The sequence below is a fragment of the Fukomys damarensis genome, unplaced genomic scaffold, assembly GCF_012274545.1.
Source record: "Fukomys damarensis isolate Sample0158 unplaced genomic scaffold, DMR_v1.0_HiC HiC_scaffold_3, whole genome shotgun sequence".
Taxonomy (NCBI): domain Eukaryota; kingdom Metazoa; phylum Chordata; class Mammalia; order Rodentia; family Bathyergidae; genus Fukomys; species Fukomys damarensis.
Genome location: NW_022900915.1, coordinates 19,124,825 through 19,142,492, shown reverse-complemented (window position 1 = coordinate 19,142,492; position 17,668 = coordinate 19,124,825). Strand labels below are relative to the sequence as shown.

Genomic DNA, 17,668 nt, shown 5'->3' with positions numbered 1-17,668 from the left:
GACAGCATTACTGTTTCTACAGGGAACTGGGACCTACAGACTAACACATATAGAAATTTCCCCACTGAGCACAAGAGTGACGGGCTAGTATTCGGGACTACAATGTGAGGAAAGTAACCAGGCCAATGTCCCCCGACTGATTCGATCACATCGCTCACTCTGTTTGGATATTACTAATTTGTATTTGTCTTCTGGAGTAGTACTTAGCAGATCACACCAGCAGAATGGTATCTTCTGCTTTTGGCAGGTGGTCTCATTGTACAGAGCTTATCAATGAATGTACCACTTCCCCCCGCCCCATCCTCGTGAGCATTATACACGTTACAGTCATAGTAACATTTCTCTATATATACATAAATACATTGAAACATTTAATTCTAGGAAATTTACATGGTGTAGAAACAAAGACAAAGTGTAGAGAAAATGCATGCAGAGTGACCCCAGTAAAGTACGGAGCCTGTGGGATACATAATTTTATTTGACTCTATATTTCTTGCAGGATAGTAACACACATCTTTTCCTACCCAGGGGCAAAATATATTTTCAAAAAATTAGATATTGCCCACTGCGTTAAATTTAAATTAAATGTTCTCTATGTATACAGATACTGAAAGCAAATAAACTTACAACACATTCATTTTTTTAATATATCAAAAATGTTCCAAGGCAACATTATCAAAGTGATTATACCACAGTCCCTGACTACGAGGGAGGTACGGAGAGGGCAGGGAAGCTCCATCCAGCCGAGCGTCTAGGTGCTCTTCTTCTCCTCACCCAGTAAGTTCACCGTAGCTTTCTTAGCTATTAGGAGGGACAGAAATTGTATTAAAACGTTTAGTAATACAAGCTCCATGCCTAATGTGGCTAGCGGATAACAAAACTCGGAGGACTCACGGGGAGACGAGAGCACACTGAGGTCTGTGCTCAGGGCTGGGTGGGCTTCCAGCAGATGGACGAAGAACCTTTGCAAAGCACAAATGCTGTAGATGAGCAAAATTTATGTAGCCCGGTATGACCGTTACCCTAACTACCTGCCCTCTATTCTCTTGTAAGCCTCAAAAGCAGAGATTCCACAATAGCAGTGCTCCTTTGTACAGCCGCAGTCTCAGCTGTGCCAGGTGCTTGCCTGTACGATTTCAGTGCTCATCAATCTGAGAACTAAGCTGTCATATCTGTCCTGTGGTGACAAAAATCAGAGAGGCTTATTCCAGCTCTAGAAGAATGTACACTCCACGCCATGTGCGCCCCCTATGATGGGGAGAGGCTCGGAATACGTTGTAAGAACCAGTGCATGGGGTGACGGGGCGGGGGCAGAGGCTGACGGGAAGCCACAGTGAGTCCACAGACCGCAGCTGTTTCAAGCCTGTGTGATGAGAGCCACCAGGGCCTCTCTGTCCACCAGCTGCCTGACAGCTGCTCCCCCTTTACTCAATTAGAATTGTTAGACAAAGTTACAAAGAAGAAACTGCAGCCTCTCAACTAGCCCTATCTATAAAATTCCCAGGGAATCCAGAAGTTCTGAGAGATCTTTAAAATGTGTCAACACTAAGTTCCTTTGATTCTCAGGCCTGGTTCAGAATGTATCAGACGGAGTTAGACTGACTGCAGAGTGCTGATGTGAACGAGACAGAGATACCAGTACAGGCTGCCTGGTAGGCCACAAGCAGAACAACAGAAAAGAAAGCTCAACTAGAGCTCCAGAGGTGGGAGAAAGCGAAGGTTTTCAAAGTCACAGCAAAATGTCATGAAGCAGATTGGTGTTTATGCCCAGACCCAGAAACCCAAAGGGGAGAGCTCTGGGAGAACCGGGGACATTGCTTCTCCCAGCCTCAGTGCCACTGGGCCCTGCCGTGGTGGATCCTATGTCCGTGGTGGTCAGCCCACCTCTCGTCTCCCGGAATAACTGTACCATGGGGCGCTAACAGATATCCCTGAAGGTCCACCGCCCTCTTCTCAGCTCTCCAGCCCTTGAGCTCCTCTGGAACTCAAGGGCACCACCAGCAAACTCTCAATCTCCATTCTTTTCTCTGAAAGTTTTATTTACCTTCGTGCTGGCAGAGCTCGCTGTCCCCAAGGAAGTTCTTGCTCAAGTCACAGCTGGCTTTTCCTCCCGTGACCCAGTGCCCCTGACTCTGGAGAGTTGGCAGGCACCGTCTGTCTTCACTGCCACTTTCAGAATCTCACACATCAGATTCTATCATCCACGCACCTTTTCCTAGCCCTGTCTGACTCTCGGCTTACTGTCTAATCTCTCCCCACGCCCCGTTCCTCCCAGGAATTGAACTCCGAACCTTGTGCTTGCCAGGCAGGCACAGCGCCACTGAGCTGCATCCCCGGCCCATGCGGTCTCATTTCTTGACAATTTTAGCTCCTCAGTGAGTTTCTCCAACACTTAATGTCAATCTGCTATTTTAATTCCTGGTGATTTTAATATTCACGTAGACATAACTCTTCTAATATCTTGACCTCTTCGTTCCTCCCCTACAGTAACCATTATATTCCGTCTAACCTACAGCAGTCCTGCCAGGACGCTTGTTCATACCAATACCGCGGTGGCTCCACATCCCCTCCACCACTGCCTTGTATCTCCGCAGCTCATTCCACTGCTCTGCTTCGCAGTCCTCCTCTCACCCTCCTTTCCTTACCCAGCTTCAATTCCATGTCAAACATTAACCATTCCAGAGTTCCACTCAAGCCACATCATTCCTGGTTAAAATCACAGGCTTGATACAACTCTCCACTTACTCTGCTGCCACCCTGTAGTGAATGCAGCTGGAGAAAAACACAAAGGTGAACTGATCCCACTTTGAGCTCATGAGCACAGATCTCAAGTGAACCTTCAACACTGCCTGGCAGTCGCATGACAACACGCCAGTGCACTTCCTTTCCCACTGTCCTAGAGACAGCAAACTACTGCCATACGTGCCCCACAGGAGGTCTTGGGCTGCTTTGGGGCCACAGGGGCAGAGCTGAGTAGTTGCAGAGACCTTTTTGGCTCACGAGGCTGAAGTCTCTTGTCATCTGCAGAAGTTCTGCCAATCTCTGTCCTATACGTCCATTCGTTCCTGCCTCTCCTCTTCCCACCGCCTCCTTCCTCAGCACCTCTCAGGGGCCCACCTTCCTCTTTAACGAAGAGTCTGAAGCCACGAGAAAATTACTTCTTGATGCTCCCACAGCCACTCCTACCTGCCCACCAGCATCTCTCCCACAAACCCTGGTTTCCCTCCTCTTGTAAAATGTTCCAGCTCCTCTGCTCTGTCTCTGTGGACACCGGATCCTCTCTCTGACCCAGTCAAGGACACAGCTCCAGCAGTTCACCCTCTCACTCCTATCATTTTTTGGTTGTGTTGTTTTGTTTTTAGAGGGGCTTCCCTCAGACCAGCACCCAATCATCATTGTTTGCTAACTGATCATTCCTATTGATTGTCCAACATTCCTTATTTCTCCTACCAAAAGAAAAAGTTTAAATTCTCAGGACCCTAGTTTCCTCTTCCTCCTCACGGCCCCATCCTTCTGTTCTCCTTTGCAGCAGATTTCTAGATTCTTTCACAACTTTTTCCCTACTCTCTGAAATCTCTTCCAGACAGGAGTTTCTCACACTGCAAAAACACGTTTCCTCAAGATCACCAGTGTCTTCCTCGTTGCTAAGTCCAACTGTCGGGGCTTAGTCTTAATCAGTCTACACGTGTGACAAGTGAGTCACTTCCTCTTCGAAACACTTTCGTCTAGACTGTAGTCTCAACTAGACCATAAGCATAAAGGAGTACAGTCTGTTTGGTTGACTGCCAGGGCCAGGAACATGTTTGGCCCATAACAAATACCTCAATAAATTATTTGGTTGTTTTTTTTTTTTGGTACTGGGATAGAACTCGCGTCCTGGCACTTACAAGGCAGGCCACCAAACCGCTGAGCTAAATCCCCAGCCCCTCAATAAATTATTTGAATGAATCAATTAGAGGAGCTGAGAAAGAGTATTCTTTGGGCTCTATTACAGAAACCATTCAACCCGAACTGAATTAGAGATATATTTGATTCTCTAATATCTCTGCCTGCAGTAGGAAGTCATATTTCTTAGTATGCTGCTCGAGTGCTGCACTGATGTGTCAGAAAGTCAGAACTAGGGAACAGTGAGGGCAAACAGGCAAACTCTTGGTCCAGAAATCCTTCTGCAAGGCCTGGCATCTGGCTGAGGAAAGCTGAGAGGACAAGGTGGCCAGGAAGCCTTAATGTTATTTGAGCCAATGTTCCTATCTCTTCTGCCTGTTGAACCAACTTGCCCTTGAGTCTCACCTTCTTTAGTGATGGCATCGGCAGTCTCTTTGGCTTTGTCTTTCAGGTCCTTCACCACACTGTCGACCTGGGACTCGTGCTTCAGGAAGAAAGGACGGATGATGCGCTTGTAGAGCAGCTCTGCTCCATTAGACGGGCTCGGGGCCATACACCACAACAGGAAGCCGCACTGCGGGAGGAAGGAGACTCGGTGAGACCGGCAGCAGGGCACGGCAGTCCGCCCACTGCGAGCAGGGAGGGCGGGCTGGCCCAGGCACCACCCCAGTGTGTTCTGTAGACTGGCAGAGATGGACAGAAACATGACCCATAATGAGCGAGGAAGGAAAGGTGGGCACACCTTTCTGAAAAAGACAAAGCACACTAGGTCCAGCACTTTCAGGGTTTATAGCTGTAAGAGGTATCAGACAGATACCAACTCCCAAGATGGCTTACACAGTAATATTCATAAACATAAGGGGCCAAGGACTTGCTCAGTGGTTCTGCCATCTGCCTTGCAAGTGCAAGGTCCCGAGTTCAATCCCCAGAACCAAAAAGTATTTTTTTAATTAAAAATAAACACAAGGCAAATATTCAAGATTAAAATTCTGTTTCTTTCAAATACGTAAATTAGTCCTGTATAAGTTTGTAATTTTATATTGTGATAATTCTGTATCTTTGGAATATGTAAAAATTTTAAAATACATTTAAAATTCAAAACTCAATCTGTAATTATAAATTTTAATATTTCCATCAGAATTTGATCTTAAACTTGAAATGAGTAAGAATACAAAACACCAATGAAAAATCTTCATTTAAAGAACGAATGTATTTCTCTAGTTAACAAGTAACATATACCTACATGTATGCATACATGTTTTGCCCCCAAGGAAGAGTCTCAGTTACCCAGACTGGCCTCACATTCCTGGGCTCAAGGATCCTCCTGTGCTGCCAGGGCTAGCCACGAACAGGTACTCTGTGTCAGAGTAGGACAGCCACGACAAGAGGTGGGCTCAGAGACACCAGTATCCTGCTCCATCCCACGACAGCTGGGCAAACCTATGGACATTACTTAACTGCTTACGGATGTTTTCCCTTCCATAAAATCGGTAGTAACTGAAATTTACCAGTCTACCAGCTACTATTTTATAAAATAATAAAAAGCATTTGAAATGTTAGCATAGTAAGGGCTTTGTCTCTATTGCAAGAATACTGTCTTAAAAATATTGTCTTCTATCAATATTCAAAGATAGTAACAGGCTAATGTATTACCTTTATGTGGAGTAAAGCAAATCCTAGAACCAACAATGTTTAAATATTTTGTAACTTTTACTACCTGAAATAAAATCCAAAGTAATGACATACAATAGTATATATACATTTAATATGTAAATATGCAGACAAACTCAGGGGACAAAACGCCATCAAATACTCCTGTGCACACCGAGTCACTGTGACCGCTGTATGACAAGCCCCGCTTATCCTGTCCATCCTCACGGGCTTTACCCTTCCTTTAAGGCTTAAATTACTGTTCTCCACGCCCAAGCGGCCCCTACACTGCCCAAGATGCAAGAGGCCCCGGGGAGGAGGGCAGCGCTGCTGTTCCAGAGCACAGAGGAAGCGGTGGAGGAGGTGCTCCGGCGGGTCCCCGAGAGGATCAACCCCACAACGACCAGGCTGCCGCCCCCACCGCTGACGACGACGACGACGACGACGACGACGACGACGACGACGACGACGCCACCGATGACGAAGACGCACAGCCCGAAAGTCCAGAGGAGGGCAGACACCACTGAGGCTATGCTTGAGAAGATTCTCGCCACGGTTGAAGATACGAACGCCCGCGTTAAAGCCCTGGAGCGTAAAGAACGACCAGGCTGCCGCCCCCACCGCTGACGACGACGACGACGACGACGACGACGACGACGACGACGACGACGCCACCGATGACGAAGACGCACAGCCCGAAAGTCCAGAGGAGGGCAGACACCACTGAGGCTATGCTTGAGAAGATTCTCGCCACGGTTGAAGATACGAACGCCCGCGTTAAAGCCCTGGAGCGTAAAGTGGAAAGGCTGCTTCTCCGGCCCTCAGCTGTGCCCACAAGTGTAATAACTCCAGGCAGGGATGGCTGATTTTTGCCCCAGGCTGATGACGCCACAGTTGCTACCCGTAGCCGGTCAGAAGCTACAGCCTAGATAACGGGATTCTGGGGTTAGGAAAGCAAAGGATGGGAAAGTGTGGCCACAGGAGAGGGAAGGGTAGATGAGGCTGGAACAAGTGCACAGTAATAGCACAAACATGAACAAGCGAGCGCAGCCTCCAACCCGCCCTCACAGTGCTGATGAGGACCCTCTACCATTAAAGCTGCCGTGAAGCCAGGGCCTTCCACCTACCCTCAGCACGCCTGGGGAGTTCCATGTTTACTGTTAATTTTCCAAGCAACCTGGCTCCAGCCTCTGGGTTTGGCTACCAAGCAGATCTCAGGAAACTACAAGATGTTGCCAGAGAACCAGAGTGGCACAGTGACTGCACTTTTTCACCGGCTGCCCCTTTTCCTTCCTCTGCACAGTCCAGGTGATTTTCAGTGGACCCTGCAGACCATCTCCCTAGCTCCCCGTGGAAGACTTTAGACTTCCCCACAGTCACTTTTACACAGGATGTGCTTGTACGTGCACGCCCAAACTCAGAGCAAACAAAATGAAGCGCAGGCAGCCTTGAGGTAACACTTTCGACAGAGCACCAGAATTCCTCATGGATATTTTGAAGCTCGCAAACAGTGCCAAGAAGTTGTAGTCACAAAGCAGTACTTTCCTACCAACTCTATTAACTATTTGAGAGCAGTTAGTTTTACCACCCAACATCCCAATATATTTGCTTCATAAATGTTTTTGCTAGGCTTTATTATATAGGAAAACGGTGGTTCTGAGTTTTAGGCCATATAACACATTTAAATTTTTCTCATTTACAATAAAGGAGCCAGTGCGGTGGTGTGTGCTCAGCGACTTGGGAAGCTGAGGCACTCAAGCCCAGGAGTTTGAGGCCAGTATGAGCAATCTAGCCAGACCCCTTCTCAAAAAACTGGCTGGTATCCTCCACAGCATGTCAGACTATTATTTACTACTTTCTAGTACATCTAGCTATTGTCTTGAGACAGTTAAATAATTACTGTTTTCTACCTACATCCTTAGCACTTGCCAGTTCTCACGTGAATTCACTTTCTTATATTAATAAAGTTAATTACTGTTCAATTCTCAAGGTGATGTTCTGCCGCCAGTTTTTACAACCCCCTCTTCCTAATTAACTGTTCTGCAGCTCAGGAGCACCCTAAGTTAATTAAAGTCACCCACACGGATTTGCTGTCCTCTTAATCAAGCTGTCCTCAAGGTGCCAGCTAACAATTCTCCCATGGGTCCCTCTTACCTGTCAGAGCGCACGCTTTCCTAACTGAACTCTTGTGGACTGTTAGTACTGACACAGTGAATCCATAAATCACAATAGGTCAGACAATCCTGATTCCAATCTTCTTGCCATCCAATTTTTCTCCTGAAGAAATAGTTCTAGGATAGGAATATGTTTGGCACACAGGGGACTATCCTGGTCAGAGCTGTGAATGTCAGAAAAAATGTCCATACTAAATATGCTCTAAAAACTTGATCAAAAATCATACATCCTAGAAAGGATTTTCAATACAGTTACAAGAATAGTGATGGGCTAAATTTAAAACTCAGTGTTCAAGCCAGAAAAGGTACCATGCACCTGTAAGCTTGGGTACTTGGGAGGCTGAGGCAAGGGGACTGCTTGACCTTGGGAACTCAAGGCTAGCATGGGAGCCAGAGAGCCCATCTTATTGGGGAACAGGGGGAGTTGCTCAGCATGCACAAATAAAAATTCAAAAAGAACATATCACAGGAAGATCTCCCTATTTTCTGGCTGCTTACAAAGATGAAAGAGAAACACCATGCTCTGTTAATGGTAGGAAAAGCACAGGTGACAATTTAGATCAGGACCTAAGCTTACCAGAATTTAGCTTGTTCTAGAAAATGACTTGAACGAGAGTAAACATAAGGTACAGGGATAGTCATTACAACACAATAGCAAAACAAATGTCCTAAATGTTTCTCAACAGGGAAGTAGGTAAATTATGAGACTGAATCACTGTCAAATATCTAGTAACATGAGAAAATACTCAGCTAACCCGAAGACGCAAAATCACATATATTGTATGTGGCCTCAAGCACACACAGGTGCCTAAGGGAAATGTTTGTGTAGCATTATATGCATAGACCAATTAAAAAGGAAGACTACAAGATGTTCGCCATAGAATTATAAATGTTATTTTCTTCCCTATCTAAAACATGCTCCCCACCCCACATCATTTGTAAACAGTATGACAGCAAGGGCTTTTAGTCACCAAAGCATTCCCTAAACCTAGAACAGAATCTGTCACATAGGGGGTCTATACTTGAAGTATATACAAATTTCACAATCAGAGAAGAAAGGCTTTAAAATGGATTTCCAACACTTTTCAAGCACAGACCTCAAAGCAAAGGGCAGGGCATGCACAAGCCAGTCTCTAGGTAAATACACTGTACGTTAACTCAGACACACTCTGATGCCTGGCCACTGATTCCTCATACTTTCCTCCAACTCTATAGGCTACTTTATAACAATGAAAACAATATTTATGAGGGTTAATCTTGATATCCACTCAACTGGATTAAGAGCCTCCTGCAAAGATGACTGGGTCGTGGGTCCACCAATGAACTGGATCACTGATGTTCACAGCTCAATGTGCTGTTAGAGGCAGGGCCCAAACACGTTCACACCCACGGAGGTGGAGATGCCCTTGGAGGGTGCGTCTCTCACTGGTGCTGCTTCCCTGCTGGGCTTCCGGGCCAACGTGACGTGAGCAGCTTTGTGCCACCGCACCCTTCTGCCATGATGCGCCTGCCTTGGCCCCAAGCAGGGACTGAAGTCTCTGAAGCCATGAGCCAAATTAAACCTCTCCTTTAAGTTGTGGTGCCAGTACTCAACCACCTTATCTTTGACAAAGGAGCCAAACACCTTCACGGGGAGAAAGACAGCCTTTTTTTTGTACCGGGGATCGAACACGGGACCTTGTGCTTGCAAGGCAGGAGGCAGTGCCACTGAGCTAAATCCCTGGTGAAAGATACCGTTTTAGGAAGTGGTGCTGGAAAAGCTGGTTTTCCACATGCCCAAGATTGAAACTAGACCCATATCTTTCACCATACACTAACTTAAAATCGAAATGGACCAAAGATGTAAATATTAAAATAGAAACACTGTATGTGCTGGAAGAGAATATAGGTAGAACGCTTGAGGACTTTAGAGTAGGCAAACACTTCATGAACAAAACCCAAACCACAGGGGAAATACTACAAAGAATCAACAACTGGGACCTCATCTTATTAAAAAGCTTTTTCACAGGAAGAGAAACCACCAGCACAGTGAAGAGACAACCCAGAGAGTGGGGAAACATTTTTTTACTAGCTATTCAGATAAAGGACTATTATCTAGAACATATAAAGAACTCAAAATCAGACCTCCCAAATTTAAAGACCAAATGTAAAAATGGGCATCTGAAATGAAAAACACTTCTCAGATAAAGAATTAGAAATGGCAAATATATGAAAAAATGTTCAACATCACTGATCATTTGAGAGATGCAAATTAAAAACACTGAGATGCCATTTCCAGAAAGGCTGCAATCAAGAAATCAATAACAAATGTTGGAGAGGCTGTGGGGAGAAAGGAACCCAACTCTACCGTTGGTGGGAGTACAGACTGGTTCAACCACTGTGGAAATCAGTAGGGACCCTCCTCAAAGAACTAAAACTAGAGGCTCCATCTGACCCAGCTATAACTCTTCTTGGTACCTTCCTGAAAGAATTAAAAGCCTCATACCGCAGCGATACATGTACAACCATGTTTATAGCACCATAGTTTGTAATAGCTAAATGTTGGAAACAGCCCAAATGCCCACAACTGACAAGTGAATAAAGAAGATGTGTTTTTTTTTTTATAGAATGGAGTACTACTCTGCCTTACGGATGAACTTCAGACACTTACAGTTATAGGATGGATCCTGAGACCATACTCTTAAGTGAAATAAATCAAATGCACATGTTTAAATACTGAGTTGTTTTTCTAGAGTGAAAAACCGAAAGTAGAAATAAGGACTTAAATGTATATTGGGAAATGGGAAAAAAGTGTCCATAGGTTGTGGGTGTTGGGTGTTATGCCCCAGCAACAGGAAAGCTGACTAATACAACAGTAATTCGGCAAAAGATAAACTACTAGCTTGCAGCTCTCTTTTGCACAATCTCATACAATCAATGCATGACTACCACATGGCACAGGTAAGATTTATTCCAGTTCTTAAAATATGAAATTCTCCTAAACTTCCACAGACTCTGCAGTTCAGAGACTTGTTCTGTCTGTTCCCTGGAGCCACTCACCATACCACTAATGCAGGGAGAAAGCTTTCTGATGGCCACCATCAATTTTTAATTCACTCAAGTATTTTATCTATTTGAAACACACAGTGAATTCACTCTCGCTCACACCACGATTCTGTGAAGCCGGAGACTTCTAACAGATGCATTCATTTTATCTTTTAGGGAAGGAAATTTGCTGCAGCACAATTTTAAAAATGTACTTCCAAACCAAACAGAAAGATTCAGTGTTTGCCTCTTCTTTGGGGCGCTCTCCGTATCTGGTCTCGTTAGCGGAGGCGACCAGGAGAAGGCCTGAAGTCAGGCTGCTCATATTCCAGAACTTTAGGTCAGATACTGGCAGAAACAGTTCTGCTGATGGGATACTATTTACTGCAGAGAGCAGATGGGCCCTGGACAAAGCCAAGTTCTTTCCATTAGTCTGCACTATGAGGTCAGTGCCATTAGATGAATCCAATTAAGGTCTTCAAAATTATCCAATATTTAAAATGTTACACCTAAATTAAAGATTATAAAATATTTTATAAACACAAAATGTCTTTGAATGAAACATACCCAACATATCTGGCAATCTTTGAAATCTTAAATTTTCCTGCAGATCAATTTTCTTGTCTATTTTGAAAGGAAAATACTTCAACTGTCTTAAAAGGCATTCTGTGCTATACTAAATATGTTTCTATCTAATTTTTAAAATTTGCATCATCTTTTTAACCAAATAGTGACACACTATCTGTGATCTATAATTTTTCATAATTATGCAAATATTTACATAAATACATATATATGGACCTGTTTCATACTGCACTATTCATTTAATCATTCACCTGTCAATGGAACTTTCAATTGCTCCTGTTACTTGTAACAAAAATTGCTGCAGTGATTATCTTTGTGCTGCCCTTATGCACTTTGGATATTTCCTTAGGACAGAATTGTAAGTGTGTCAATTTTCAATTCAACGAGAAACCGTCAAATGGCCCAGTGAAAAGGCTATTCTAACTCATATCCCTATTCATTACTGGTAACACGACCACTGAAGCCACCCCCAAGTTGAAGTTTTTTTTTCCTTTTCTTCCTTCTTTTTCAATTTACATGTGGTGATATTTTCTCTCTGCACATCTTCACAACTAACTGTACAGACAGCTGGTTGACAGCACTAACTCCCCCTTCCAGGTTTCAGAAAAGGTCCTAATTCAAAAGAAGCTATAAAAGTGTAGAGCATGGAAAATGGGGTGGGGGTGTAGAGCAGAGACCTCTAAACCATGTTTCCCTAGAGTCACAGGTCAAGAATGACTATGTGACTTTGGGCCCAGGAGATGTGCACACATTCCAGAACTGGCCACTTCTCCAGACTAGGGTCCCTCTACCCACTCTGGGACCAAGATCCTACTCCCATAGGGAAGGCCACCAGAGCCTTCTCACAGAGCCACTGACTCCTTGCTTGTGAGCCCCTTCCTCTCCCATCACTGTGCCTCTAAGTCACTGGCTCTCAGCAACAGAGTCACACCTTTCACAGTTACACACCACGTGTCCACTTCCGGATACACATCTATACCGGGTATTTTCAATATTTAAAATACCTACCAATATGATGAGCAAAATACAGGACTTCACTATTTGAACTCACATTTCCCAGATCACTAGTGAGATATTTCCTGGTCACTTATATTTTTTCTTTCCTATGAAATATCATATAGGAGCTTTATCCATTTTTCTTTTTATTTGGAAAAATTTCTATATATTCAGGATATTAGTTTCTTATTTGGTATAAATATTGTAATTATATCTCTTGGTCTGTCATTTTAACTTTATGCTGCCCACTGTCACACAGAAATTTAATTTTCAAAAATTTTACTTAGCCAAGTTTATAAAATCTTTTTTCTTTGTATTTTCTGTAGTTTCTTACTTCTATAGGTGAAAATTTTAAAACTTTCTTGTTTACTCTTTTCTAAATCAAAGATTTTGGCATAAAAGTGTTGATCCTCTAAGGTGCTGAAGAAAACAGCTGGGGACTAGTTACCACCACGACCCCCAAGCTGCCGTACAAGCCTGTGAATTACATCCCAGGAGAAGGGGGCAAAGCCTAGACCCAGAGAGCTGTGGGGTTGGGGGAAGAGTCAACTGGCTCCTCTGCAGCCCAGGGCCACACTCTGAGTGGGGTTCCCCCGAGCCCCACCCTAGGCTCGTGCACTCACTACCCAAACTGAGTACGCAAGACCAGCATGGCCTGGGTGTGGCTTCTTCCACTCCACAGCCTGGCAGAGCTTGAAAGCCCTGAAGGAATGTGAATTTGCAGGCCAAAATAGTAAGCTATTTGATGAGTACAACCATTCTAAAAGAAAAACAACATAATCAACTACAGATTCTGAGAGGAGTAAAAACACTAGAACTGACTGACCAAGAATTTTTAAATAATTAGCCATATGTTAAAAAGAAATACACAAACATGCAGGATATGCAAGACAAACTGAAATAGTATGCTGCAAATATGTTTGAATATATAGCAATTATTAGTTTCAGAGGAAATAAAAAGGACACTACATGTATGTATAGTCAAAATAAACAGTATTTTCAAAGTCATGATTTAGTAAGCAGTGACTATTTAAAGTTCACATTAGGAGGATGGGGACATGGGAAGGCTGCATTTAAGAAGGTGCAGAACTGACGTAAAACCTTACAGAGCTGCTGAACTTCAAACCATGTCATGTGTCGCTTTTACCTGAATACTAGTAAAAAGAAAGGGAAGGAAGAGCCCTAGAATTCCTAAGGGCTCGGCACCTCACACCGCTCGGCTGACTGAGTTTGCAAGTCGGAGCCTGAGGACTGGAGGCACCATTCACATCATACCAACTACCTAGGTGCACAGGCTGTGTGTGCAAGTCCCCTGACAGATCCTCTCTACACAGCTCGTCCCGGTACGTGAAAAGAACCACTCTATCCATTAAGAGTTATGAATTTTTTCATTCTCACTGCTGGTACAAGTCCGGAGTTCCATAAAAGTTCCATGACGACTGTTTCAATTTTCTATCCCTTCCCCCCGGCTGCTAGTAACTACAGCTGTTCCTGCCGATCCCTGACTTTGTAATTGTCAAAGGCACTAAACTGACTTTCTCAGAGAGCTAACTGCACATCTTCTTTCTAAACCTATGTAAGAAATGAGTATTTTTCCTTCCAGAAATGACTCCTGGTCACCACTGAATAATTGATGACCTGCTGGCATTTGCAATGCTTCCACATCACAGTATACAGCACTGCATAAAGACAGATCTTAGCAAACACAACTATCTTTAGATTCTAGTATTTCCATCCTGAACATGCAACTGTTCTGGCTATTTTCTAAGACAGTGTACAGAGGAAGTTAGACCCTGGATCCTGTCTTATGATCTGAGATGACATCTACGATGTCTAACACTGAACGATTTGTTCCTACACAGGTCCTGAGCTGGAGTTTTAACGGTACAGAGCAAAGCAAAGCAAATATACGTAACTGGAAGGAAAGAGTGGCTAGAAGCCAACATACCTTCAGCATGTAGTAGAAAGGGAACCATGATAGGAAGAGATCAGAGAAGAACTCGGCAATGCTGAACACACCATACACTACCCAGTAGGTCAGCCACTGGGTATCATCATCTTTGTTGGGGCTCTCTATGGCTTTCATTCTGCAAGGAAATACAAAAGAAAGACATCATTTAGGAAGATCTCAATGAACATTTTCAAACATACTTTCACAGACTGTTCTCCAACACCAGAGAGAAACCCAGGCAAATGTACACAGTGTCTGTAGAAGCAGAGTGCAAACATAAAGACACAAGCAAGGTGGAAAGAGCAGAACAAGTTTGTCAAAACTTATGCCAGCCTTCAGGCCACCAGAAAAACCAGCCCAAGGTGTCACTCTGTGGATCTGCAACCTGCTAGAGCCTCTGCCTCAGTCCTGTTGGTGCTACCAGTGACAGAACTACAGCAATCCCACTTCCCTAGTGAACACTCACAAAGAATTCGGGCTCCAGTGCACATAAGTAACTGAAACGCAGCATGGGAGCGTAGCAGCTTCTCCTAAGGAACTTCTAGAACACAGGTCAGACACTACCCCAACCCACAACATACTACATAACTAAAGGGAAAAACCACATCGCAGTGTCTATTTTGTTCAGACTGTTTGTGTGATGCTCGGGCTGCGAAACTTCACCTCACCAGTTAATGACATCCCCAACCCTAACTCCTAGATAAAATTCATTCTGCAAACAGGTGGAAATAAATTTTAAATAATCTTTTACTTCTGAATCACAGAAATTTCCTTTGGTTCTAGAAAAAATCTCTTTATTTTAAACCTGAAGCTCTACAATTTCTTAACCTATCCTAACATATATCTGTTGTCATAACTGAGCTGAACTAAAAACATAAGTAGACACATACCTAAGTTTCATTTAGCTTAAAAGATAGATTAACTAATTGCCCCACAGGGGCAGGCTGCTAAGTCATGCACGGAAAGTTTCAACAGAAAGCCACGGAAGATTCAACAGAAGCAGCCATGTGTGCATGTGTCCCTTTCAGGTACCTGAGTTTTAAGAAAATAACCAAAGGGAACAACGGCCAAAGAGGGAAGAGTTAAGAGCTGAATAAGATGGTTGCTAATGAGTTTGGAAGTGACGGGGCAAAAAATTTCACTTTAAGAACAAGAATCATATGAAATGAATTTAACAGAGCTGGTCATAGAATAATGGCTTGTAGCATGTGAATCTATGTTTTAGCTAACATTATGAATTCAAAAATTTCCACGTTAATACACTAGAGCACTATACAGTAACACTAATACGTAGGAATAAAAGACTCAAAATCAAACATACACTTAGTCACAACTTCGTAATAATCCAAGGCACTGATAGAAGCCAGCTAGCTAATGTAACAGAAGGACAAAGACAAATTTTAGCAAGCATCTTAGCCAGAGAAGGAACAGTACAGCCTTTATAAGTAAAACTTCCCCCTCTGTGCTTTACTTAGCTTAGTAGAGCTGTATCTATTTTTAAGTAGGTTCTTCAAGTTATTAGTATAATAAAAATTTTCCTACATCTTCCTCCTCAGCAGAGAGAATACATAGTTATATTTCATTTAAGGTTTTGTTTGTTTGCTGGGGTTTGGATATTGAACCTCCACAGTGAGCTACATTGCCAGACCTTTTATTTTTTTAGGTCTTGTTAATCACTAAGTTATCTAAACTGGGCTTAAACTTGCAATCCTCCTGCCTCAGTCTCTCAGAGGGCAGAGATTACAGGCATGTCCTCCATGCCCAGATTCACTTAAGATCTTAAGACATTCTATAACTAAACAAACTAGCAACAATATGGAAATTCCAGTTTCCATTTTAATATACTGGAATACTATATAGTAACACTAAAAAGTGAAAGAACTTAAAATTCCACTGCAGCCTGGGCTGCATAGTGAGTTCTAGGCCAGCCTGAACAACACAGCAAAACCCTGTCTCAAAAAACAAACAAAACAAAAAATTCCTCAAAATCAAACACACATTAATCACAACTCTGCTGAAAACCAAAATACATGAGAGAAGACAAGCCAAAAGAGCTCACTAAACTACAAATACTATTTCTTCTAGTTTTATGTATTAGTTCGTTTTACTTACCCAGAACAATGAGATGCACTGTGGCATGTGGAGTATTTGTAGATACATCTAATGTATTCTGATCACTTTTCCCATCGTCCCCTCCTCCATTTGTCCCTCTTCCTCTCCGCAACCTGTTCTCTAATCATCTCCCTTCTACTTTCATGTCACCTTTCTTTAAAAGATTTTAAATACAATTTCTCATGTTATTGAAGCGTTTTAACTATAGTCTTAACTTAAAATAGTTCAATGTTAATTTTTTTCAAGATAATGGTGGCACAGGCCTATAATCCCAGCACTCTGGGAAACTGCAGCAGGACTGCAAGTTTGAGCCCAGAGTGGCAACTCGACAACTGAAACGGTCTCTATTTAAAAGGGGGGCTTAAAACTGGGGTTTCCACATGTCATTTCCTATAGCTTCAGAACAAATTTCCTTGTTCAACTGAAGGAACACGGGTCGTTCTCCAACAATGCACCCCCTTCCTTATACTACAGAATATTACCACCAGGCAAGCACTCAGTCTGTAAATAAATTCAAGGTATCGACATTTCAACAAAACTATTCGCTAAGATTTCAAGTACTTCATCTAGAAGCCTATATTTGCTCTGCTGACACATCAACCTCTCTGAGTCCTCAAAGTCCCTAGCTAAAGGCTGAAGCAGTTCTGGGATGGTTCCAGCCACGGCAGGCAACAATGCCACACTCTCTCCTCAGGCCAGGGCTGCTGCGCTCCTCCCGTGCACCTCAGCCTCCAGTAGCCAGCACTGACCCGGAGCAGACAGCCCCTCAGAAGCCCTGTGGACCTGCAATGCTGTATTCTCCCCCCTTGACTCACACCCTGACCACCTAGGCTCAGAGCTTCAGCTCCCTTGTTCTCTCCTGAGCCCCCAGCCATGACCCAGGGACAGAACTTTGCTTCCCTAAGCAGAGGGCAAGAGGCTAGCTGGGCCGGGTGACGGCAGAGATGGGGGCTGGATGAGAAGACAGCAGCTGCGCTGCAGGGGCGGTGGGCGGGTCTAAAAGTTCATGGAGAGTCAGGAATCACAGACATCTCAGAGATAAACTAGCTCAAACGCTACATTTTATAGACAAAGACAAAAGTTCACTGAGGAAAGTGATGTCAAAATGAACGTTAACTCATTAAAAGATTATAGGAGCCATGTACATATTTACATTTTTGTTGTTTTGAGACAGAATCTCGCTGTGTAAGTCAGGCTGGCCTTGAACTCACTATGTAGCCGAGGCTGGCTTCAAACCCAAGACGATTCTTTTTCCTTAGCCTTCTGTGTGCTGGTATTATAGGCATGCGCC

At 43.6% G+C, this 17,668-nt stretch overlaps 1 protein-coding gene across 1 annotated transcript in view; it reads right to left on the bottom strand.

The window, feature by feature from the left end:
* Nucleotides 1–236: 236 nt before the first annotated feature.
* The window catches only part of Reep5 (receptor accessory protein 5), a 36,557-nt gene continuing 19,125 nt past the window's right edge, over nt 237–17,668 (bottom strand). Inside the window, exons 3-5 of the mRNA XM_010607887.3 lie at nt 14,263–14,401; nt 4,291–4,459; nt 237–801 (exon numbers count right to left, since the gene is read on the bottom strand). Coding sequence (XP_010606189.1) covers nt 752–801; nt 4,291–4,459; nt 14,263–14,401 — 358 coding nt within the window. The 3' untranslated portion in view covers nt 237–751. The remainder of the gene's footprint in view (nt 802–4,290; nt 4,460–14,262; nt 14,402–17,668) is intronic.